Raw genomic sequence first — 24,735 nt, 5'->3', positions numbered from 1 at the left:
GACTGAGCCACCCAGGCACCCTAGGGCATTTTAATTTAAAAATTGATTATTGGGGTGCCTGGGTGGCTCAGTTGGTTGAGCGACTCATTCTTGATTTCAGCTTAGGTCATGATCTTGGGATTGTGGGATCAAGCTCCGCGCTTGGTGCGGAGTCTGCTTGTCCCTTTCCCTCAGCTCTTACTCTCGTTAGTGCGAGCGCGTGCTCTCTCTCTCTCTCTCTCTCTTTCTCTCTCTCTCTCTCTGGAATAAATAAATAAAATCTTTCTAAAAAATTGATTATTAAATCTGCTGTAAAAAATCTTTTTAACCATGTTGTTGAATAACTAGGTTTTTTCCTGGTGTCTTTAGTCTTCAGTTTCTTTTAAATGGCTTAGCAGTTTTATACCCCAAACCACTTTTCTCCCATATTTTTTATTTCTAACCGGCTAGCAGTTAGTCTGATTGTACAATTTATTATTATGAACATTGATGTATGCAAGGTAGAAAAGACCCCTCTTTCTAAAGTAACCCCCCCTTCTTTAGCTTAAAAAAACCAGTCTAACATGACTGATGACATTTGCAATCAAGTAGTACAGATTTGGGGAAGTTTTTGTGTATATTTTGTTGTCTACATTGTCAACCGAGATTAATAGTAGTAATAGCAATAGCTTTTATGTATTGAGCATTTTTCTGAATCAGATACTGTTCTAAGCCCTCGATATGTACTGTTTCATTTCATCCCCACAATAAACATCGGGAGGAGGATTTTATTCCCAATATTGACAAAAATGTTTTATAAACCTTTCTACCTTCTTGACTACAGTTATAGGATTTATATTTTTATGGGTAATATCTGAAATGTATCTTTAGCTATCATAATCATTATAGGGTAGTGTATGGAGAAAATAAAAAAGCCTCAAATGTCAAAGCATGCATATTGAGAAAGGATCTATATAGAACAAAAGGCTGATAAAGGGACTACTGGTTGGTTCTTTGACCCTATCCCCTGCCCTGATTCCTTGTTGCAAAATTAGTTTATGTAGTTACAGGGAATGTTATTATAGAATAGATTGCCCAGTGGTTTTTCCAAGTTATGGTCAGTTTATCAGGTTTCTCTTAAGTTTTTAGAACATCTACAGTTTGGGAAGGGACTAGATACAGGGTAGATCTTGGAGCAGAACCGTTGATATGTACTGACTCGTAACTAGTTCAGCCAGTGATGAGCAACCCGAAGCCTTTCCCAGTCTGTCAAGAGTCCTAGATCCAATTTCACAGGCATCCTTGCAGAGCACATAAAGTAGAGAGGGAGTGGAGGAGAGAAGGTCTTCAGGACAACCACCTTCAAAGAGGGCCAGAACCTTTGTCGGGTCACTGGTTCCTAGACACTTGTGTTCCGACCAGGCCTGAGCCAGCAGATGCCAGGACTTGCCAAAGGCTGGCTTCAGAGAAGAGGCAGTGTCAAGGCCTTTTAGGTCAGAGCATTCAGGTGCCAGAAACCAGGAAGCCCTCACAGCTTGGTGTTTCAGAAATTTGGATGCATTCATGCAGCTCCTGGATGCCCAGCAGCATGACTCCCCTTTGTCCTAACCGCCCAGCCTACCTCAGCCCCAGTAAGGAGAAGGGGCTGTAGATTTTTCACCATTTCCCTCACACCTGGCCTGTAGCAGGTCTTCTATAAAAATTATATTGAATGAATTGAAATGATTCTAGTCCCTGGTCGACCCTGTGTATCTTGAGCAGCAAAGGGGCTATTGGGAGGATTAAACAGAATGTAAGAACTGAAGACCAGAGCACTGCCTGTCTTGCCAACCAAAAAAACCCGTTCTCATTTTCATTTTACTCATAAAGGGGGGAAATCTAACTTTTAAATCTGGGATTCAATAAATCTTTTTGAATGAAAATAAAAGGGATATAAAGACATTTTTATTTTTCTCGAACTGGCCCTTATGCAAAAAAACAAGACAAAACACTTGTTGCTGAATTTTTTCCTTGTGATTTATAACAAAATTAGGTGATTGATGTATTTGCAGATAGATACTAGACTATTAGAAAATCAAACTAGTTTGTGCCATTGATTGTGTGGATTCTCAGAGCCATAGTCTAAATTTGGTGTGGTTTCATGGGGATTTAAATGTGTTAGATCTTTGTAAGATGTATTACTATTTTTCTATGAATAAACTGTAAACTGGTCTATTTCTGTTCAACTGTTTTAAAATATAACCTTTAAAAATCTAATCTTGGAAACACAAGCCCTGAGAAGTAACAGCAATGTCCTAGAACCTCTAGCAAATAATTACTTGTTAGCTAGTCTAAGTTACAATCATTATGTATTAACTGACCATAATTGAGCTGAGAAGAACATTTGGAGTATATTTAACAAAATAGAGAAATAATACATTTTTTAAATTATCTGTAGCTGTTGATAATATGTTAAGTAGTATTTTAGAATTGATGATAAACACTGAACGTTTAACATTATAGTACTATCACAACACATACTGGTAGGATCTTAATTAAATCCCATGCTCTGTTAAGATGACTCATTTTCTGGTTGCTGTGAGACCCTTAAAGAAACTGCTCTCATTCACAAAAAAAGCATCCACTCCTGTGTGCTTTCTTTGGTAAGGCTGGTTGAATGAAATACAGGTTGATTTTAGGTCAGTGTTTCTTGTTGTTTTTTCTTTTAAGTTAATTCATTTTATTTCAGGTTCATTCAAGTTTAACTATGAATGTCTTTAACTTGATAGTGGGATATTTAAAAGTACATTTTCTTTATGAGTCTTTTTTTTTTAAGATTTTATTTATTTGACAGAGAGAGAGAGACAGTGAAAGAGGGAACACAAGCAGGGGGAGTGGGAGAGGGAGAAGCAGGCTTCCCGCGGAGCATGGAGCCCGAAGCGGGGCTCAATCCCAGAACCCTGGGATCATGACCTGAGCTGAAGGCAGACGCTTAATGACTAAGCCACCCAGGCGCCCCAGGCTTTTTTTTTTTTTTTTTTTAAACACTTTTCACTTACACTGAACTTCAAATTTCACAGTTTCTGCAATGGTCAATATATACAATTTGAGACAGTCACAAGATCAGAAATATTAGGAAATTTAAACACTGCCATAATGCTTTTAATTTTAGTAGTTTGCATGTGTAATATTAATGATGCTTCTGAATATCATTATACATTGTTTTTATGCCAGGTATATACATTCTTCTCCCTATTTCAGGCACATATACATCCCCCCACCCTCGGGCGACAGACCAAATTGTTGAGCAGAGCAATAGTTTGCTACTCCTCCTTCTGGGCAGTTGTGCTTCTTGGCTTCCAGGATTCATCTCTAGTAGCTATTTCATTTATTCCCCTTTACCTCTTTCCAGTGCACATCTCACTTATGGAGTAACATCCTGATAACCCAGTGTAAGTTGAAAATATTGTAAGTCAAAAGTGCATTTAACACACCTAACCTACCAAACATAGCTTAGCCTAGCCTGCCTTGAATGTGCTCAGAACACTTCAGTTAGCCTACAGTTAGGCAAAATCATCTAATGCAAAGCCTATTTTATAATCACGTCTTGAATGCCTCCTGTAATTTATTGAATATTGCACTGAAAGTGAAAACAGAATGGTTGTATGGGTACAGAATGGTTGTTAATTGTGTGGGTTGTTTACTCTTAGGATCACATGGCTGACTGGGAGCTACAGGTAGCCAGGGCTGCCCAGCATCATGAGCATATGGTATTGGCATAACACTAGCCCAGGAAAAAAATACAAATTAAAAATTCAGAATACAGTTTCTACTGCATGAATATTGCTTTTGCACCATTGTAAAGTCAAAACGTCATAAGTCAGACCATTGTGAGTGGGGGACCATCTGAACTCCTTTTTTGCAAAGAAGCAGCCTCATTTCCTCCCTGTAATTTTGTGTTTTGTTTCTTTCTCCTTCCAAATTCTATTCAGTCTGAAATTCTGTGAAGTCGTTTATTTATTCTTTCAACATTTATTGAAGACCTTGGGCAGTGTGCCAAAGAAAAAGGTGGCAAAGACACTGTACCCTGTAGTTGAGGCTATGGTCCAGTGGGGGAGAGACATACGTAGGATTCTAGAGTGACAGATGCTGTGACAGAGCTTAAGGCCCAGTTCTGTTGGGAGGCTTGGGTTGGGTATTAAAGTTTGAGGTTTTAGTGTTGTCTTTTTTTTTTTTCAAGGTGGTGAAAATCTGTTTTTCTTCCTAATAAAGAAAATGGGAAGAAAGGTGCTCTTTTATTTGATTCTGGGAAGTTTCTTCCAGCTTTTATTAGTCTGATTGCTTCTCTTTGTAAGAGTGGAAAGTCCTGGAAAAAAACTAGCTGTATACACTAGTAGACTTTTATGGATTTTTTTTTCTTGGCAGGCGTAACTCTTTGTATGCATCATGACTTCATTCTAATTGGGTACTCAAAAAAAAAAAAAATAAAGCAAAAAAGGTTTATGAGAATGAGTCGTGCCTAATGGCCAGACTGAAATAGTACAGGCTCTCCCCCTTACCTCCCACCCACAGCACACTCTGTGTTTGATCTAGAAGCATCTTCATTTGAGGCCAATTAAAAGGGCAAATCCTAGACCTGATGGTGGGTTTGAAGGCTGAGCTTTTTGTTGGTGGGGACAAATGGTGGCAGAATGACTATACAAGCCATCCTAGATGGAAGAGAGTAAGAGTTTTAAACAAAGTTTTCAGGAAAGGCTAGGAAATTAAACACCAGCTGGGAGAAAGGTTGCATCTATTTAATTATTGAAGTGCTAATTTTATGCATCTTGGTTGAGAGTTCTAAAATGAGGAAAGAAAATACCAATTGTTAGCTCTGATTTAGCTTTCAGGATCCTATTTTTGAAAGATCTATCAAAGAGCAGTTTTGGGGAGCACAGAAGGTGAGGGGTATATCCCAACCCTTGGGTAATGCATTATGAGTTTTTTTATTTGAGGATTTATCTAATCCTTATTTGAACTGACTATATTGTCAGCTTCTTAAGGTAATGAGTTTGGAAAATTGTAATTTAAACTGTACTTGCCTTCATTTATTCTCAAGCCATGTCTTTTAAACATGTGTCTCCTGTGCTAGTATTCTGAATGCACTGTGACGTCCATGCCTTCCATAATTTTATACATTTCCAGCAGGTCCTTTCAGAACCTGATGATAGCGTCTGACCTTCCACAAAAGTCTTTTTTTCTTTGATTGTCCTCTGTTCTTTTTTTGAGTTGCACTGGCCTTTTCTTGAGATGTGACAATTGAGACTTTACATGTCAGAGAATCATAACAGTTTTTAGATTGGTTATTGTAGAGGTTAAAAAACAATTTCTGATATCCTTCATGATCATGGTCAAAACTTTGTGGCTCTGTCACTGCACCATAATTAGATCCCTGTTTTAATATAAAAGTGTAGAAATTTTTTTTTAAAGATTTTATTTATTTGAGAGAGAGAGAATGAGAGATAGAGAGCACGAGAGGGAAGAGGGTCAGAGGGTCAGAGGGAGAAGCAGACTCCCCGCTGAGCAGGGAGCCCGATGCGGGACTCGATCCCAGGACTCCAGGATCATGACCTGAGGCGAAGGCAGTCGCCCAAACAACTGAGCCACCCAGGCGCCCAAGTGTAGAAGTTCTTAAGATCCCTTTCCTAAATAGTGGCTCTCATCTTTTAAGTATTCTTAGGGTTATTTTTTGAAATATTTCTTTATACCAGTTTAGATCAGCTTTTTTAATTTATTTTTTATTTTTAAGATTTTATTTTAAGATTTATTTTATTTTTTAAGATTTAAGATTTTATTTATTTATTTGACAGAGAGCAAGAGAGGGAACACAAGCAGGGGGAGTGGGAGAGGGAGAAGCAGGCTTCCCACAGAACAGGGAGCCTGATGCAGGGCTGGATCCTAGGACCCTGGGATCATGACCTGAGCCGAAGGCAGACGCTTAACGACTGAGCCACCCAGCCGCTCCTTAGATCAGCTTTTATGCCAACTAACTATGTTATGAGATCTTTATGCAGTTCATAGTACTTTATTTCATGAAAATGTTTCAACTCCTACATGGCGCAGGCATCGTCTATGAATCAAACTGATAAAATTACTAATGCAGGTTCCACCCAGTGACTTACAATCCCTTAGACCAATAATTCTCAATCTGCTGGTACAATAAATCACCTGGGGGAGATTAACAAAATACCTGTGCCAGGGCCCCACCCAACCAACTAAGTCACTCTCTCTGAAGGGTTGGGACCTAGGCATCTGCGTTTTTAAATCTCCCAGACGTTGATCCTGAGAAGCCAGGATCAGCAACCATTGAGTTAGAGTTCATACTGGGAAATCACCAGCTGCTAGAACTTCTAAATCGGGTTAGCTTTTTAGCTTGCTGAATGCTGGAAAATAATTACCATTAGAGAGTTTAAAAAAATGTGTATCAAACTTTGCATTTATAATATGGCACCTGAGTCAAATGATTCCCTAATCTGTTTTCCTTGCTTAATTAAATTTTAAGAACTGAAGCATGAACTAACGATGGGAACTTTCAGTTCCTCGTGTTAGAACCCTTGTCCTCATCTGTTTGACTTTGGTGTTGGTAATTGTCTTTTCAGAGCAATAATATCCTTTGTCTTTAGCAGGAAGTGAAACTTGGGTCTGATTATTTATGCATACTCTAGCACCTTTTTTTTTTTTCTTAAAGACGCAAGTGAAACTGCCTATAAACTTCAGTAGATGTGTGAGACCCCAGGCTTATCTTGGGCTGAGGGAGTGCCAGTCACTCTGGGTTCTTGGAATGAATGACTCATGTGCTCTGCAGGCTCACTGTATTTAATCACTTGTTTTCTGTGTACCAGGAAGAGGAGGACATGTGAAAATAGAAGCCATGTACTGCCAAATGGGTCCGAAATAAGAGTGGAAATGTTGACCTAATGGGTCAAACAATTGAGCTATGGCAAAATACCCAAATGTCTTCGGGTGTATGTTACTTTAATTATTTCACTAATTTAAATTTGACATTATTTCTAAAGTGCTATACTTTAGTAATTTGTAAGTAACTCTACTAGATAACTTTGAAATTCCTAAATTTTAAAACCTACTTGCAAATTTGAAATGTTTCTGTTGCATGACACATGGGACTGTACCTTTTGAAGGAAAGATTAGGAAGCAATATGTTGGAGCAGATCCATTACATGGCTGTTCTTTGTGGAAGGATGGTAGAAGCCCAGTGGTCATGCTCTCTGCCATGCCGTTGCCTTCTGCCTCCAGAGTAGCCATTAATATTGGTGACAAGGTGTCCATTACCGAGTGTAGTTGCCATGTATGTTCAGACTAATATCTACATGCGTCCTCTGTACCCACAGACTCTGCTAATGCCACGTTTTATTTCCTTAGTGAAGAGTAACAGGTTAAAAAAATACACACATTTTGAAGGGAACTGTGTGCAAGGTGCTGTACCAGGCAACAGAGTCCCAGTGGTTTAGAAAGATGACACTACACTCCCTTCTTGTGCCAGTCACATTGCCTGTTTTGGCCTCCCTCTATTGTTTTGTCTTGTCTTTACATGGGCGAGGGAAGCCATGTGCCCCTGCTAGACTTCTTAAGATAATTTAAAGTTTCCTCGAATTTTCAGGTAAGTCTTCCATTGCAAGAAATCACAACTGCATTATTTATTATATTTATTGAAAGATAAATGCTCCTAGTATTAAAAGCGCTGTATTGGAAAAGACTGGTCTTTTGGGGCTTCCTTTAAAAACGGTAAGAACAAGATGTTAGTCTTATTAAATGTCACTGAAGATAAGCAGTCGGCAGGAGAAATCCATTTTCCATTTCAGTCTTTCATGCTTACTTTTACTTAATTATTCATTCATTTGGTTCAGTAACTATTAAATGAATGCCTGCTACCCGTGGTAAATAAAACAGGCATAGAATTAAATAAACTGAGAGGTCGAGACTTGAGTCTCTCCTTTAAGTGGTTAGTTGAAACTGTACACTTATTTTATTTTTTAAAGATTTTATTTATTTATTAGAGAGAGACACAGCGAGAGAGGGAACACAAGCAGGGGGAGTGGGAGAGGGAGAAGCAGGCTTCCCACTGAGCAGGGAGCCCGATGCAGGGCTGGATCCCGGGACCCTGGGATCATGACCTGAGCCGAAGGCAGATGCTTAACAGACTGAGCCACCCAGGCGCCCCAAAACTGTACATTTATTTTAATTATTAGTATATTAGGAGTTATTTTTACCTTTTATTTACGTTTTCCATTTATTGTGTGTATGTGGTTTGTTGTTGTTTTGTTTTTTCTTTTTCCTCCCACTATCTTCAGCTTCCACTGGATAGCTTGAATTTTTGGCAGGTGTCTTTCTGTTGCTAATTAAAAGTTATACCTTCTGTTTATTATTTTTCTGTGGTTTCTCATGATTTAGGACCCAGTACTTATTTTCACACACGTAATGAAAGTGTACCAAATATTTGTGTCTTTTCCCCAAGTATATTTTTACCTCCTTTTAGATTTTACCTCTTCTGGATTCTTCCTCTCTCCTGTGTGTAGAGGATCTAGGGGAAGGGAGGAAGCTGGCTCTCGTGCTCAGTTTGCCGTTTGGACCCAAATGGGTTGGTTACTGGGACCGAGACCGGATGCCTAGATGTGAGCTGCTCAGACCTACAAGTCCATGTTTCATGTTCTGAGGAAATGGGATTCTGGGGCATATCTAGGCATTGAGATATTTTCATAAAACATCTATTACTCTGAGAAGGCTTTCAGGAATTATGGTCCTGCCATAAGATTTAATAAGTAAAAATATTTTGAAGTTTTGTTTTTCTTTTCTTTCCTCTTTAACAAAATCCATATGTAGACCCCTGAAATAAATATTTTGGAGATATTTGAGTGGTGGGAACCTGGAATTCTAAACACCTATACGTTTCCCAACTTGAACTAAAGGTTATTGAATGTTTATGTGCCAGACATTGTGTTGGGCACTTTCGCATAATTCTCTCATTTGATGCTTATTACAAACCCTGCAAGTTAGATGGAATTTCCACTTACAGCAGAGGAGCTGTTGCTGAGAGGGGTTCAGAGAGTGCAGTGGAGCTGAGACTCTTCACCTGGGGCACAGAGAGCAGGCGGTACCCTCATTGTGCCCACATCTGTCAACTCTGTCTAGTCTCCTGGTTCTAGTGTCTGCCCAGGCTGCCCTTGTGCACCTGGCCCTGTCCTGTCACCTGGATCTCTGGCATTAGACCTGCCTCTTATGTCCATTCTCTACACACTGGTCCTCACATTCAGTCTCCTGTGCAGATCTGCCCTGTCTGGACAGAATGGCTGCTGCGTTTACTCTCTGTTGTCCCCCGTGAGTGGTCCCTGTATAGTCCTTCAGCCTCCTCCTTACACTTAGCTCTTCACCCCACAGCACCAAACTGTCTAGAGTCCTCCCTGCATTCAGTAAACATTTGCGTGCCTGTTATGTGTTAGGCAGCCTGCCAGATGTAGGGCTGACGGTGTTTTGAATGATCCAGATGGGGGAGGTCTTGCCCTGGGCAAGGATAGTGGCAGTGGGGTTGGAGAGAAGTGAAACATTCATCAGATATTGAGGGGAAAATCAATAGGACTTGGGGAGGAAGAAAAGCATTTTGGATGTCTCCCAGGTTCTCGCTTATGCGGCTGGAATGATGTTGGTGAGCTGAAAGCCCTATACAAATGTAAGATGAGGGTATTACACTCCAGAACATTTTGTAAGGAACCTTATGGTGTTGGAGGTACATTAAAAAGAGCCCTGGACTAAGTGGGAAGTGGTGTTCTGATTTTGAGAAGCCTGTGTTGTATTGGGCACAGCCAGCCCTGACATCTTTATCTGAAATAGACCAAGTGACCTCAGCTTTGCCCCTGTAAGTAGTGAACCCTTCTATGATTCAGTGTAAATTACCTGACCTCAACTTGCCTCTCCAATTCCATGCCATACCTTCATTTGTCCATTCAGCATTTTGGAACCTGCTGTGTACCGTGTACTGGGGACATAAAGCTAAATGAGACTAGAGCTTCCTGTTCAGTCAGGGAGATAGGGAAGTCAATAATTAGATGCCAATAATTAGAAACCAAAATAAGGTGCCATGATGGAAATATGAGCAAGGTTCAGGAGGGCCGCAAAAGAGTGCCTGATGAATTCTGGGTGGGTGGAGTGGGGAATATATCAGGGCACACCGGTGACTCTTGTTCTGAGTCTGGAATGAAAAGCAGGCAGAAGGGGGTGGGGAGCAGCATTCCAGACCCAGCCTGCGCACACTTCTGGATGGTTGCAGGAAGGCCAGGATGCTGCGGGTGGGGAGAGGCAGGAAGGAGGGTGGGTAGGACAAGCACCGCCCCCCCACCCGCCGCAGAGCTTTCCAGGGAATTTGGACTTTGTCCCTAAGGCTGTGGCGAGTAGAAGTGATAAATTTGGATTGGAAATGTCCATATTTATCCTTTTCTAATGCCTACTGTATTCCTTTCACAGTCTTAATGTTAGACAAACTTGACTTCAGGGCAAAGAGCACTATTTAAAATAAAGGCAGTTATTACATCCCGGTAAACAGCAGTTCACCAGGAAGATATATTAATCCTGAATGTGTATGTGCCTGACAGTGTGGTCTCAAAATCTAAAGCAAAAATTAAGAAGGAGAAATGGAAAAATATATACAAAGTGTGAGGTTTAAAAAAATAAGCCCTTTCTCAAAAACTTTTCAGTTAAGCAGTCGAAAATATTAGCAAGTACATATAGGAGTTGAGCAAAATAATCAACAAAGTTGAAATAATGAGCCCCAAAGGTAAATAGTATGTTCAAATGTTTGAGATCCATAATAAAGAATACTTTTTAAATTATGTCCTGGTGAACACATACCTGTATGTATGTACCAGAAGCAAGGAAGTTTCATGGAATGTTTCTCTTTACCGGGTGCAGTTTTCCTGTTTTCTATTCTGTTCTGTTTCGTTGATGTTAATGCTGATCTCGTTATACAAAATTGATTTCATGACCTACTAACGGATTGACATCTTTTTTCTTGAAAACACTGAGTTTCAAGCACACAAAGAGCTTTTTAAAATTGACTTTCTGGATTCCCCTCACCACGCCAAGCCTCTGGTGCCCCTCTCTGTCCTTCCTCCCTGCAAAGGGAAGAGGACTTTGACTCCTGTTTTTACTGAGTCAAGGCCATCTGATCTTTTCCTTTGCTGCTTCTCCATTGCTACATTTAGCCTTTCACCTTCCAGACCTGGAAAAAGGTAGTGTCGTCCCTTTCCAAGGGCAACTTTTACACCCTACTTTTGACTTCATCATATTGCTTTCCTCCTTGACTGTCTCCTCTGGCTCTTACTTCTCCTTGATTATCCCAGTAGGAACTCAGTCTTAATGAGTTTAACTGGCTCTCTCTGGACCTCAAAGATTATCTGTGACTATTCTTTTTTAGTCATTAGAGCACAGAACTTGGTCATTGTGATAGGTTTTTTTTTCCTAGTTTTTATTTTTTAAGTTTTTAATTTCCTGAATGGCTGATGTATTCGCCTGGCCCAAAATGCCAAAGGTGGGAAAGAGTATTGAGGTAGGAAGTTCTCACCCACCTTCTCTTTCAGCCCTGTCTCCTCTCCTTCTCCCACTCTGGAGAGAGAGATTTCAGTGGCATTTTTTTAATTTTACTTATTCCCTTCCTGTCCTTCCCTGGCTTCCTTTGTGGTGGTTCATGTTAACCTCCTGTGCATTCTTCACTTACTGCTCCCCCCACCCCCTGGGCTACGTTGCTCTGGGTCATTATGGGCTAAGACTCTTGCAACACACTTGAAGTTGTTCCTTTCCCTTCTTTCAGGCTCTACCTCCTGTCAATGTTGTCAGCTAATCCCTGGCTGCGGTCGTGTTTTATTTATGCCATTATCTGCCTGCCCTGGTCTCCAGGAAGCACACACTCATTAGTTTTTTATTCACATCTCTCTACAATTGGCCTCAGTTTACTTTTTCCAATCTTATCAATCCACATCTCCACTGCAGCCACTGGTCTTCTGTTCTAGACAGCTTGCTCTAGTTCTAGGACAGCTCGCTGTCCTCTAGACAGTGTAGCCTGGTACGCTCCTGGTTCCTGGCAGGTGCTTGATAAGTGTTTCTCCACTGAAGGGACAAATTCGAGAACAAACTTTGCACTTTCCTCTCGCGTTATTTTTCTTGCCGCTTTCCTTCTGCTTAAAGTTCCACTTCTATGTAACTGTTCCTGGCTGCTTTACCTCTAACGTTATATTCCTCTTCCATATTTCTAAAGCTCATTTGGTACACAAAGGGTAGAGTCCTACAACTGTGGTCTATTCATCTGAGGTCGGGGTACAGGGTTATGGGTAGTTGGAGCTCTTTCCTTAGAGGGGCATCTATAGATGTTGAGATTTGGCCTGCCTGATACAGAGATTCTGGCACGTTGTTCGAAGAGAAATCAGGGCATTTTTAGTTTATACACTAACATGAATTCCAGTAGAGTAGTTAGACTTCTAAAAGTTAACAAGGAAATAAAATCAATAAATACTTAATACTGGGTAAAGAACAACTTCTTAAGTGTAAAAATAATGGAAAAAGGAGCGGCACAAGAATTAAAAATTGAAAACCGGTGCAGACATGTCAGAGTCGACATCTTTAATATAAAAGGATTCAAATCAATAAGGAACATACAAGATGTGTTAGAAGATATGAATAAGAAAATCCTAGAAGAAAACATAAGCAACCGATTTTATAATTAAATGTTAAATTTTACCTGCAGTGCAAATAAAATAAACATCATTTAGACAATGGATACCAGCAAATGAGAAAAATTTAAAAAGAAATTCTAAATGGTGGCCATCATTTATCGGTATTTTTTTTTTTGAAAGATTTATCTTAGCGGGAGCAAGTGTGGGGAGAGGGACAGAGGGAGAGAGAGTCTTTTTTTTTTTTTTTTAAGATTTTATCTATCTATTTGACAGAGAGACACAGCGAGAGAGGGAACGCAAGCAGGGGGAATGGGAGAGGGAGAAGCAGGCTTCCTGCGGAGCAGAGAGCCCGATGCGGGGCTCGATCCCAGGACCCTGGGATCATGACCTGAGCCAAAGGCAGACACTTAATGACGGAGTCACCCAGGCGCCCCAAGGGAGTCTTTTTAAAAAAATTTTTTTATTTAAATTCAATTTAGTTAACATATAGTATATTCGTAGTTTCAGGGGTAGAATTTAGCAATTCATCAGTTGCATATAACACCCACTGCTCTTTACATCAAATGCCCTCCTTAATGCCCATCACCCAGTTACCCCATCCCCCAACCTCCTCCCCTCCAGCAACCCTCAGTTTGTTTCCTATGGTTAAGAGTCCTTTATAGTTTGTTTCCCTCTCTGTTTTTATCTTATTTTTCCTTCCCTTCGCCTATGTTCTTCTGTTTTGTTTCTTAAATTCCACATATGAGTGAAATCATGTGTCTTTTTCTGACTTATTTCGCTTATCATGATGCCCTCTAGTTCCATCCACATTGTTGCAAATGGCAAGATTCCATTCTTTTTGTTGGCTGAGTAATATTCCTGTGTGTGTGTGTGTGTGTGTGTGTGTGTGTGTGTGTGTGTGTGTGTGTATTCTTTATCCATCTGTCAGTGCACATCAGGGATCTTTCCATAGTTTGGCTATTGTGGACATTGCTGCTATAAACACTGGGGTGCAGGTGCCCCTTCGAATCACTATTTTTATGTCCTTTGGACAAATAACCTAGAAGTACAATTGCTGGGTCATAGGGTAGTTCAGTTTTTAACTTTTTGAGGAACCTCCATACTGTTTTCCAGAGTGGCTGCACCAGTCTGCATTCCTACCAACAGTGTAAGAGGGCTCCCCTTTGGGACAGAGAGTCTTAAACAGACTCGGTGCTGAGTGCAGAGCCCTAATCAGGGCTGGATCTCATGATCCTGAGGTCACCATCCCAACTGACTGTGTACCCAGGCACCCCTATCACAGTATTTTTTTAACAATGGGGGAAAACTGGAAATCACTTAAATGCCCAAGAGTAAGGAAGCTTCCTTTAGTGGAAAATTATATAGCCATGAAGTTACAATTTTGTGAAGAGTATTTTATTTTTTATTTTTATTTTTTTTTAAGATTTTATTTATTTGTTTGACAGATTGAGAGAGACAGAGAGAGCACAGCAGGGGGAGTAGTAGAGGCAGAGGGAGAAGCAGGCTCCCGGCTGAGCAGGGAGCCCAACGTAGGACTCCACCTCAGGACCCTGGAATCATGACCTGAGCTGAAGGCAGATGCTTAACCAACTGAGCCACCCAGGCGCCCCTTGAAGAGTATTTTAAAGACATAAGACAATACTCAAGAAATGTTACAAGAAAAAAATTAGTATACACTGCTATATTTGCAGTCTTGTGATGTGGAATGCACACAGACATATGACCTGAAACGTAGCAAAATAAGTTTTCTGGCTGGTGGGATGGGAGTGATAAAATATTTTTTTTCCAATTTTATACAGTATGACTTTTATAATAAGAATGCATATTACTTAAAATGTAAATACTGTCTTATTGGTTAGTTCCACGAATGGGTTCTGTAGCACAATGGTTAAGAGCACAGGCCATGAGTCATGCAGGGCTGGCTTTGAATTGCAGTTCTGCCCAAAGAAAAGTCAACTTTATTTGCCTCCCGCTGAATGTATCATTAACAACAAAGACATTCAAGATACAATAGTCAAAACTCAAATGAATTTGGAGACTATGAATTATTAAGTCTGTAATTACCCCATGAATTACAGATTGATTATAAATTTCCCTAAAATGAAATCTAAATGGTAATAATTAAAATGTAATTTTAATTTTCTACTAAGGGAAATAGTGTTTTCATTCTTGGTAATTTTTTCCAGCTATTAATAGCTACCACTAGCGTTACATTTATCTCCATGTATAGAACAGACTATTGCACCCTGGGTTTTGCAAGAGAATTAAGTCCTGAAGTCCTCACACATCCATTGAGTGTAATGAATTAGCCTCCCGCCTAGTCAGCTAGAATAGTATCAGTTATATGCCGTCCTTGGGGAGGATTGCGAGAAATCACCCAGAGCGTTCTGTTCTGAGGAGCCCTCACTGGGATGCCTGGCACAGACTAGGCCCACAAGAAACAGCCGTGGCTCTTAGTCCCATAGAAGAGCACCAGCTTTCTGGATTTCTTTGCTTGGTGTAAGCGTTTTTGGGAAAGGGTATTTTCCACGGTGTGATCCAGTAAGTGGACCTCTCTCTGGCTGTTTCTCAGGCCTTGTCTTTGAATCTGGGACTGGCTGGGACCGTGGAGGACTTCTCTGATTTGCCCTCTTGCAGTGTACCAGCCTCTTTCCTCCACTGCAGGGCGCCCAAGTACTGCCTCCCATCCGAGGAGAGGCTCGGCTTGTCAGTTCTCGCCCCGTAACTGTCCTTAGAGCAGAGACCTCATTCAGGCCTCGGATGGAATACTTTCCCACAAATTGCTTTATAGTAATGTATTCAGTTCTGGATGTTCATAACTGCCCTTTGGGGATGTTGATCATTTAAAATAGACTGCTGAAGATATTGTCTTAATATGTTTTCTGATTAATATTTTCTCATGATTGCTTCTTCTTTTCTTTTAGCTACTGATCTACTCCTTGCCTGGAATCCCATTTGTTTGGGATTGGTAGAAGGTGTTATTGGGAAAATTCAACTTCATTCAGGTATGTTTCCATAAAGTCCTTCAATCTGTCAAATTTAGTGCAGCATTCTATGGCATATTCTTCTTTGAGGATGAATGTGGATTCTGTTTTGGCTTTGATTCCTTTGCCCTAATTTTAGGTCTGCCCAAAGTAGGTATAAGTATCGCATACCTACTATGTGTCAGGAATTATTCTAGTTGGTAGAACACAATAGTGAGAAAAAACTGACCTGCTCTCACCCTTGTGGAGCTTACAGTTTAGGAAGACAGGTATCAGTAAGTAATCGCTGAAATAATTGTATGATTATTTGATAATTATGGTATGTGCTCTGGCAGATAGAGATACCAACTGCCCTGATTTCAAGGGAGAAGGTGGTAGGAAAAAGGCTGGTGAGGTAGGCAGATGGCAGACCCTGGCCACCTTTGGGTCAGCTGTCCATTCGATACAGTCAGCTCTGGCCAGGGAAGAGTAAGGTTCTCTTAGCATGCAGTGTGGCCCTTTCCAGGTGCCCTCACCAGGGCAGGCAAATTGATGAAAGGTCTAGGTTATTCACCAGGCCCTTGCTTAGAAGACAGACACTTGTGTCTGGGGTTCAGAAGGAATTTTGATGATGAGAAAAGAGATGTTATATAGGCAGGTTCCAAAAGTCCTGAAAAGTACTAACTGAAATATTTTAAACACTGTATTTAAATATCTGTTTCTTCTTTGGCATCAGTTTTAATGAGTTATGAACTATAGGTAGCTTTACCATTATTACCATGTAATTGGGAGTCTGGCTACCTCTGTAGTATGCCCTTTCTTACTCTTCTAAAATAAAATTGTTGTGGGGTGCCAGGCTGGCTCAGTGGGTAGAGCATGTGACTCTTGATCTCAGGGTTGTGGGTTCAAGCCTGACGTGGGGTGTAGAGATTACTTAAAAATAAAAAAAAAATTTTAAGATTTTATTTATTTAGGGGCGCCTGGGTGGCTCAGTTGTTGGGTGTCTGCCTTCGGCTCAGGTCATGATCCCGATGTCCTGGGATCGAGCCCCGCATCGGGCTCCCTGCTCTGCAGAAAGCCTGCTTCTCCCTCTCCCCACTCCCCCTGCTTGTGTTCCCTCTCACTGTGTCTGTCTTTGTCAAATAAATAAAATCTTTAAAAAAAGAGAGAGGTTTTATTTATTTATTTGAGAGAGAGAAAGAGCAAGCACAAGTGGAGGGGGAGGAGCAAAGAGAGAGAATCTCAAGCAGACTCCCCACTGAGCGTGGAGCCCAACATGGGGATTGATCCCAGGACCCCGAGAACATGCCCTGAGCCAAAGGCAGATGCTTAACCTACTGAGCCACCCAGGTGCCCTAAAAATAAAATCTTTAAAATTGTTGTGTATTTGAGAACTGGGTTGATATCATGAAATATTTCATAGATACAAAAAGCTATTTACCACAGATACACAGTAGAGGTTGTTGTAAAACACACATACGTCTGCCGCCCAAACTAAGAGATGAAACATAACCAGTGTCTTTGGATCCCTCACTGTGCCTTTCTCCAAGTGTGTCCTGCTTTCTTCCCTTCAAGAGCAGCTACTATTTTTGCGTTTATTCCCTTGATTTTCATTAGTGCTTTTATTACATATGTACTCCTAAGTAATATGATGCTAGGGTTTGTATTGGGGGGACTTTACATAAAGGATATTAAGCTGTTTGTGTTCTGCCTCTTTTTTTTCCCCTCGATTCAACTTGATATTTTTGAGATTTACCAGTGTTGACGCATGAAGCTTTTAGTTCTTTATTTTCACTTTTGTATGAATATATCATAATTTGTCCTTCTGTCAGCATGTGATTGGGGGTTTATTTTTGCTATTAGAAATAATACCACTATAAACATTGTTATATATTCTGTCTTCGGTAGTTTTGTAATTCTTTTGGTATGAGGAGAAAAGCATTTAGACATTGTATAACCATGCTAAGTATTTTAGTAATACTCTCCTACCTGTCCACATTTACATAAATATATTTTTAATTCATTTATATGCTGACAGGATAATTTCATAGCTGAGTGTTCTGAGCTAAAACTCATTTTCTATTGTTTAAATGAAGCTTATGAAACTTGAGTTATTTTTCTTCAGTTTCAGTCACATGCTGGAGCAATGAATAAATCACTGAAATCTGTAAGGAGATCTGAATCCAAACTTTATTTATTAGCTTCAAGATAGAGAGAGGGATACTTAACATGGCTTTCATTTATCTATTGCTAAGACCCCAGGAATTAATGCCTTAAAACAACAACATATAATATCACACGATGCTATGGACTGACCTAGAGGCTCTTTTGCCCTTTTTCTTCTGTTGTGTGAGGTCACTTGTGTGGCAGGATTCGGCTGGGACTTTGCCTGGAGCGTCTCTGTCCATGTAACTCATCTCACCAGGCCTCTCCTTGGGTCCTCTTTCTATCCTGGACACCTGGACATTTTTTCAGGGTGGGGGCTGGGTACCAAGAAGACCAGTCCCGGTGTACAAAGTTTTATCAAGCCTTTGTTTGTGTCACTGAGCTTGCTAATACTCCATTGGCCAAAGGAAGTCACATACCCAAGCCCACAGTGAACATCAGAGGGGGCTTCACAAAGGCTTGCATCCCAGGAGGCTGATTCACGGGGGCCACAATGCCCGTGAGCCTCTACTTTGTAAGCTGTAAAACAAGAGTAAAAATAACTGCCCTCTTTCTTTTCCCCTCCAGTATTGTGAGTCTAAATGAGACTGAAGGTCCTTAATAAATTACCACTATTTTATCAAGGCTCTTTTGGTTGCAAATACAAACCTATCAGCATACACAAAACAAAATTGGATTGCTTTGCCTTTGTTTGGATTCCAAGCAAGTGGTTGATGAGGAGTGGGGGTTCCTGTCTACAGGACATTTTGGAAAAGGGAGACAGACGTGAAGGAAGAAAATATAAGGAAAGAAAGGGAGGGAAAGTAATCTCTGTACTTTTTTTTTTTTTTTCCTCTTGTCACATCACTTCTAAGGTTTGGCTCTTGAGAGGAGTGGGGAGGAAGCAAAGGAACATCTTTTCTGGGCCCCCTGCTGCTCTTCCTTCCCTCACCCACCACCCACCAGAGAGAACTGCAGCCACACCCCAGTGTGTCACTCCGCCCCCACGCCACCCCCAGCTCCCCGCCCTTCTGCAACCGTCTTCTCCTCCTTTCGCTCCCTGCATTCTCTGCCCTGGGATGCCTCATCCCCTCCCCTCCCAGAGCCCCACTAAAGCTCCTGCTCTGGCCACACCATCGGCCTGGCTGGTGGGAGATTTGCTTCCAGGACGGACTAGAACTAACAGGATCACTTCAGGTGCATTCTCCCCCGGGAGCATCTGACCTTCTGGGGGTAGAGGATGGGGGATAACATGTCTGTACTTAAACTCTTTCTCACTCCTGTTTCCCTCCTACTTATTCTCCACATTTCAGTGCACGAATTTTTGTTCTTGCCTAGTGAGATGGGAACATAAGTTTATTTGAACAGATGTCATTGACAGTCTAACAGCGGCGTGGGTGAGCCATGCCACTGTTCCTGACTGTCACTGAACTCTGAGCTCTGTGGAATGTAAGCAGGCGTGACTTAGGAACTGGATTAGTTTGTAAGGGGCTGCCATAGCAAAGTCCCATAGACTGGGGGACTTAACAGAAACTTACTTTCTCACAATTCTAGAGGCTAGAAGTCCAAGATCAAGGTGTTGGCAAGTGGTTGCTTCTTTCTCCTTGGCTTGTAGATGGTTGTCTTCTCCCTGTGTCTTCCTTTCATCTTGACTGTGTTCACACTGTCCTTTCTCTGTGCGCATCTGCGTCCGAATTTCCTCTTCTAAGGACACCAGCCACGTTGGATGAGAACCCATCCTAATAACCTCATTTTAACTTAATTACCTCTTTAAGACCCTACCTCTAAAATACGGTCACATTATGAGGTACTGAAGGTTAGGACTCCAGCATATGAATTTTGGGGGGCCATAGTTCAGCCCATAACAGGAACTTAATGTCTACTGGAATGCTTATTACAAAGGCATAGCAAAGAGAATTGCCACTGTTACTTCTTTCCCTTTATTTCACAGTGAGATAGGCCATTCCCCAGATGTTATTGACTAGGCACCCACCCCAGAGTTGGACTAACCTGGAAGATCACGTAGTAGCCTTGGGTCAAGTTACTTCATCTAAGCTGCCAGTTGCCCACTGTAAGACAAAGCTAACACCTCCTTGATATGATCATTGTGAGATATAATAAAATTCCCTTAAGTGCTTAGCATGGTTCCTGGTAATAGTAAGCATTCAATAGATGCTGGCTATTATTTTTTTCCCTTAGTTTTAAAGGTCATTTAGAGGTGTCAGATATTCTTCTAGAGAACCACTTAAGTCCTGGCTATATAATTTTGAATAAATTTTAAACTTAGATTGTTTTTTCCAATAATGTTAATATTTGCTGAAACTAATGATATTAACATGTCATTAAAGGACTACATGGTGGGGATCTATAAAAAGTAATGTTTTTAGTGGTTAAATATTAGCATCAGTGAAAGTTATATTCCATAATCCATGTGCCCCTTTTAAAAAAAATGTGTGGTGGAAGAATTTTAAAGTATTATTTAGTTGTCTCCTTGGCTGATAATTGCCCTTCCTTTTAGCAGGCTCTGCCAGAAAATTTTTCTGTTAACCCTGTGTCTAGGAAGTACCCTTTTAGAATCGTTAGGCTTCCTTGGATTTGGAAGGCCTCTTTTGCAGGCAGGTGGACTTTCAGCTAAGGTGTAATGTAGTCTGTCTCCCACAACTTGAATGTGTCTGATTTGATTTGATTGGTGGGATTTATCAATATGAAGAACAGAAAATAGAAGGAACGTGTCATGTGCTAAATAGATGAAAGAAAGGCTATATGAAATATCAACATTTTTTATCCACTGTAAGGTCTAGGAGGACTTAAGAATGATAGTCAAATTCTTATCACAACTGTAATTACACATTATTTTTTCTTCCTTTTTTCTCTTGGTCCCCTCCCACCCCATCCCCTAAGGATAAGCTCCAGGGAGACAGGCGCTGTGTCCCCCTCTGCTGACCTGCAGCAGGGCTATTCATAATTATTCAGCAAATACTTAAGAATTTAACAAATAATTATGGAATGCCTACTGCATGTCAAGGTCTGCACTCAGTGATGGGGACTGTGGGGTGAACACAACATGAAGCTTCCAGGAGTGTAGGATTGGATCCAAGAAGAAGACATTAATTACCCAGTCCACACACTGTCTGATCATTAGGCTTAAGCTTCTGGAGAAGAGTGTGGGATGTTGTAAGGACATGATGGAGGGGCCTGACTGGTGCAGTGGGGGTCCTGGATGGACAGCATCCCTGAGGACATGATGTCTGAGTCCAGGCCTGAAGAATGAGTGAGATAATGTGGACAAGGCCAGGATAAGGGCGGGGAGTGAGAGGAGAGATGGTTCTTGGCAGAGTCAGCGGCTGTGCAAAAGGCCCACGTGACTGATACTTCCTCTGTTTTCTGTGTGATGTTGGGGAGATTGCCGTTGTTTTCACTCAGACATCCATGAGAAGGTTGCATTAGGCTGCAGACTTTAAGTGGGCCACAACAACTCTTTCAGATCTATTTTAAAGATTGAGAAGAAGATAAGCTCAGTTAGGGTAAGAAGTATCAGAATATAAAAAGCAAAAGTTATATATTCCATGATATTTTCAGAAATAGTGTGAAAACTGTCAGGAATCGTGATTAATTTGGCAATAGAGGCTCTCGGTTTAGTAATTGAGTTACTACTAGTGTTGAACAGCCAGAGACACCATTCACTCAAGTAGCTCTCATTCATTAAAATAGTGCTCACCATCTGCTGTTTCTCCACTCTGGAAGATGCCGCAGTCATTAACATGGTAAAATGTATTATGCATATGGTTTAAAAAGTGCGCTTTTCGTCTGCTGGGGAGACTCTGCTAGGACAGTAATGACATGAAATATTTTATATGCTTCAGTGATGAATGAGTGGAGTGTCACTAGCCTTGCTTCAGTACTTTCCTGAAAAGCCACTAGAAAACCCCAGTTGTTGAGGACATTGGAGGGAAGAGGAGAGAAGCTGGCGGGGCTTCTTATGTTTAAATACGAGTATAATTGCGTACGGTTGCAATGTGAGAGAAGTAGATTGTTTTATTGTCTGCCGACAACTCACACTATTACAAACATGTAAGGATTAGGATAATGGTTGTACAACTCCATACGTGTATTAAAACCATTGAGTTGTATACTTACAATGAGTGAATTTTATGGTCTATAAATTATATCTCAGTGAAGCCATGAAAAACATTTAAGTCAGAAGGTAGCTTTTGATGTACCCTGTTGTCATTACTTCTGATTTTATCTTAGTTAAAAAGTTAAATACCTCTCTCTTTAGGTAACTTCTGGTGATTTTTTTCATGTACTAAAGTCGCTTTGAGGGAAGTATTCAAAGGCAGTATTATTTCTGACATTACATTTCTACCAAAATAGGAATGATTTAAAATGTAATTCAAGGGGCGCCTGGGTGGCTCAGGCGGTTAAGTGTCTGCCTTCAGCTCAGGTCATGATCCTGGGGTTCTGGGATCGAGCCCCACATTGAGCTCCCTGCTCGGCAGGGAGTCTGCTTCTCCCTCTCCCACTCCCCCTGCTTGTGTTTCCTCTCTCACTGTCTCTCTCTCTGTCAAATAAATAAAATCTTTAAAAATAAATAAATAAAATGTAATTAAAATCCAGTCATTTTATGTTCATTTTGTTATTCATGAAGATCTCAGAATTATTTATTTTGGAGGTAAAATTCTCATTGGTGACTAGGTTCCTGGCTAATCCTTAAAAGACTCTTGACTTGTAGTTTAGGGCACCTATTCTAGGAATGGCTTTGGGTCTGCGAGGCAGGCAGCTAAGTGGCATCTTCTCCTTCCTTCCTCTTCCTTTTGCTCTCTCCCCAGGTACGTAGGCGCTGAGTGGCCCTCACCTCTGCTCTTGGCTCCCATCAGCCTCTTCATTACTGCACACTTCAGAATTTTCCATCACCTCCCTTGTCCCTAATCTGAGCTCCAGCCTCCGTGGTGGAGATGGTTCCAACTCCCTGGCGGGGGCAACGCTTGAACCAGACCCACGGTTGTGACCCATAGCTCTAAGCTTTCCCAAGGGTCGTCAGACAAGGAAACTTCTTGTCGCTGAGCACATCTCTCATTGGCAGATATCCATACTTTCAGGCAGAGAGATTCTTTAGAGACGAGCCAGTGTGCCTCTTAGCTATTCCACTACCGTTCCAGTTTCCGGTTACAGACCCATGTGTTCTTAAACTCCAGTTGCTCTCGGGGCGCCTGGGTGGCTCAGTTGGTTAAGCGACTGCCTTCGGCTCAGGTCATGATCCCGGAGTCCAGGGATCGAGTCCCACATCAGGCTCCCTGCTCAGCAGGGAGTCTGCTTCTCCCTCTGACCCTCCTCCCTCTCGTGCTCTCTATCTCTCATTCTCTCTCTCTCAAATAAATAAATAAAATCTTTAAAAAATAAAAAATAAAAAAATAAAAAAAAAAAAACTCCAGTTGTTCTCCTCTGTGATTCCTATGGTGGTGATACTAAAGTTTTTAGCTTTGGAAAAAGAAGGGGATTGTTACGGTAAGAGGGACACTCTGTATGGTCCACCTACAAAGCTGGTTTTTATATTTCCTCCCTTATATTCTTTTTGAACTTTTTATCTTATTGAACATTCTGAAGTAATTATAATCAAATTATTATCAGGTCTGATTGTTGAAGAAAAGAAATCTTGATAAATCCAGTAAGTTCTCATTTACTGAGACGTGGGCCAGTGTCAGCCATCCAGAGCAGAAAATGAAGATTATTGATGGAATTGACTTGGTTCTCAAGTTGGTTACCTGTGGGCTTGGGGTCCCCTCTTTTAGGTAGTCTCCAACCTTGAAGCATGCTTGTGTCATCTCTCCAACAGTAATTTATCTTCATGATGGTAGACCTGCATCATGAATAAAAATCCCAATTATGGGGAGCCTGGGTGGCTCAGTCAGTTGAGTGTCCAACTCTGTTTCGGCTCAAGTCATGATCTTCTTATGGTCATGAGATTGAGCTCTGTGTTGGGCTCTGTGCTCAGAGTGGAGTCTGCTTGAGATTCTCTCTCTCTCCCTCTCCCTCTGCCCCTCCCCACCCCCATTCTCTCTCTCAAACAAATAAATCTAAATCTAAAAAAGTTTCCAATTATACTTCATAAACTTATCTGTAATTATACTTGGTAGGTATATTTATATTTATAGTCAGTATGTTTATATATATATATATATGCATATATATATATTTCCTACTATACTTAGTAGGAAAATATGTAATACATTAAAGTTTTCAATAAACATAAGAAAACATCTTAGCACTTTAAGGAGGATAAGCTATAGTTATATAAAAAATGTACTTTTATATACACATTCATTTTGCCCAATGATACTTTAAGTTTGACTTTTCTAGTTTTCTAAAACTATTACAGACATAAAAGACTTTATATTTTTATAGAGTATAAGAGATTATTTCATTTTATGGCAGGTCATTATGAGGGATTTAAATTCATCCTAAGCAGTGTAAGCTGACCTGAATATGCTTCTGATTCCACCATTCGGTATTTTTGAAATGGTGCCTATAAAAGGCCTCTTGGCCTGGATGCTCTCCTTGTGAGTCACTGTCAATTTTCTGTAAACCCAGACTCGGGGAACTTTTAGTAGGCAACAGAGCAAACAGTCAAGAAATATTGAGTAGCTGCTATGTATGAAAGATTAACAAATTAATAATTGGCTTTTTATTTGGTAGGAGAATTAGAAGCCCAATATGATGTACTTTTAGCTACCAGGTACCTGACTGGAAAAAATGGTGCTGGTGTAGTGATAGTATTACTTGTGACTCCACTTACTTGATGCATGAGGCTCCCTGAAATACATTCAGGGATGTATAGTGCTCTGTTTCTATTAGGAGGGACAAAAGCATTTCTGCTAATATAGCTTAAAAATTAGAAATGGCTTTATTTACTGAGCTTTATGCTCAATGTGGGGCTTGAACTCACAACCCTGAGATCAAGAGTCGCATGCTCTACCTAC

At 40.8% G+C, this 24,735-nt stretch overlaps 1 protein-coding gene across 7 annotated transcripts in view; it reads left to right on the top strand.

Annotated features, from left to right (window-relative positions):
* INPP5F (inositol polyphosphate-5-phosphatase F) overlaps nt 1-24,735 on the top strand; it is an 81,220-nt gene that overhangs the window by 4,747 nt on the left and 51,738 nt on the right. For 6 of the 7 annotated variants that reach the window (XR_012381629.1, XM_025881025.2, XM_073904108.1 and 3 more), the window contains exon 2: nt 15,575-15,655. Coding sequence is in view for 5 of the 7 variants with exons in the window: in XM_025881025.2 (XP_025736810.1) it covers nt 15,575-15,655 (81 nt within the window). In the remaining 2 variants the exon portion in view is untranslated. Of the gene's footprint in view, nt 1-15,574; nt 15,656-24,735 lie in introns of those variants that run through there. The other variant, XM_073904107.1, reaches the window with a different exon arrangement.

The sequence above is a fragment of the Callorhinus ursinus genome, unplaced genomic scaffold (genome assembly GCF_003265705.2).
Source record: "Callorhinus ursinus isolate GAN/ISIS: 27379988/994484 unplaced genomic scaffold, GSC_fseal_2.0 scaffold20, whole genome shotgun sequence".
In the NCBI taxonomy this organism is placed as follows: Eukaryota; Metazoa; Chordata; class Mammalia; order Carnivora; family Otariidae; genus Callorhinus; species Callorhinus ursinus.
The sequence above is the reverse complement of the archived record's forward strand: the minus strand, read 5'-3'. Positions and strand labels throughout refer to the sequence as shown.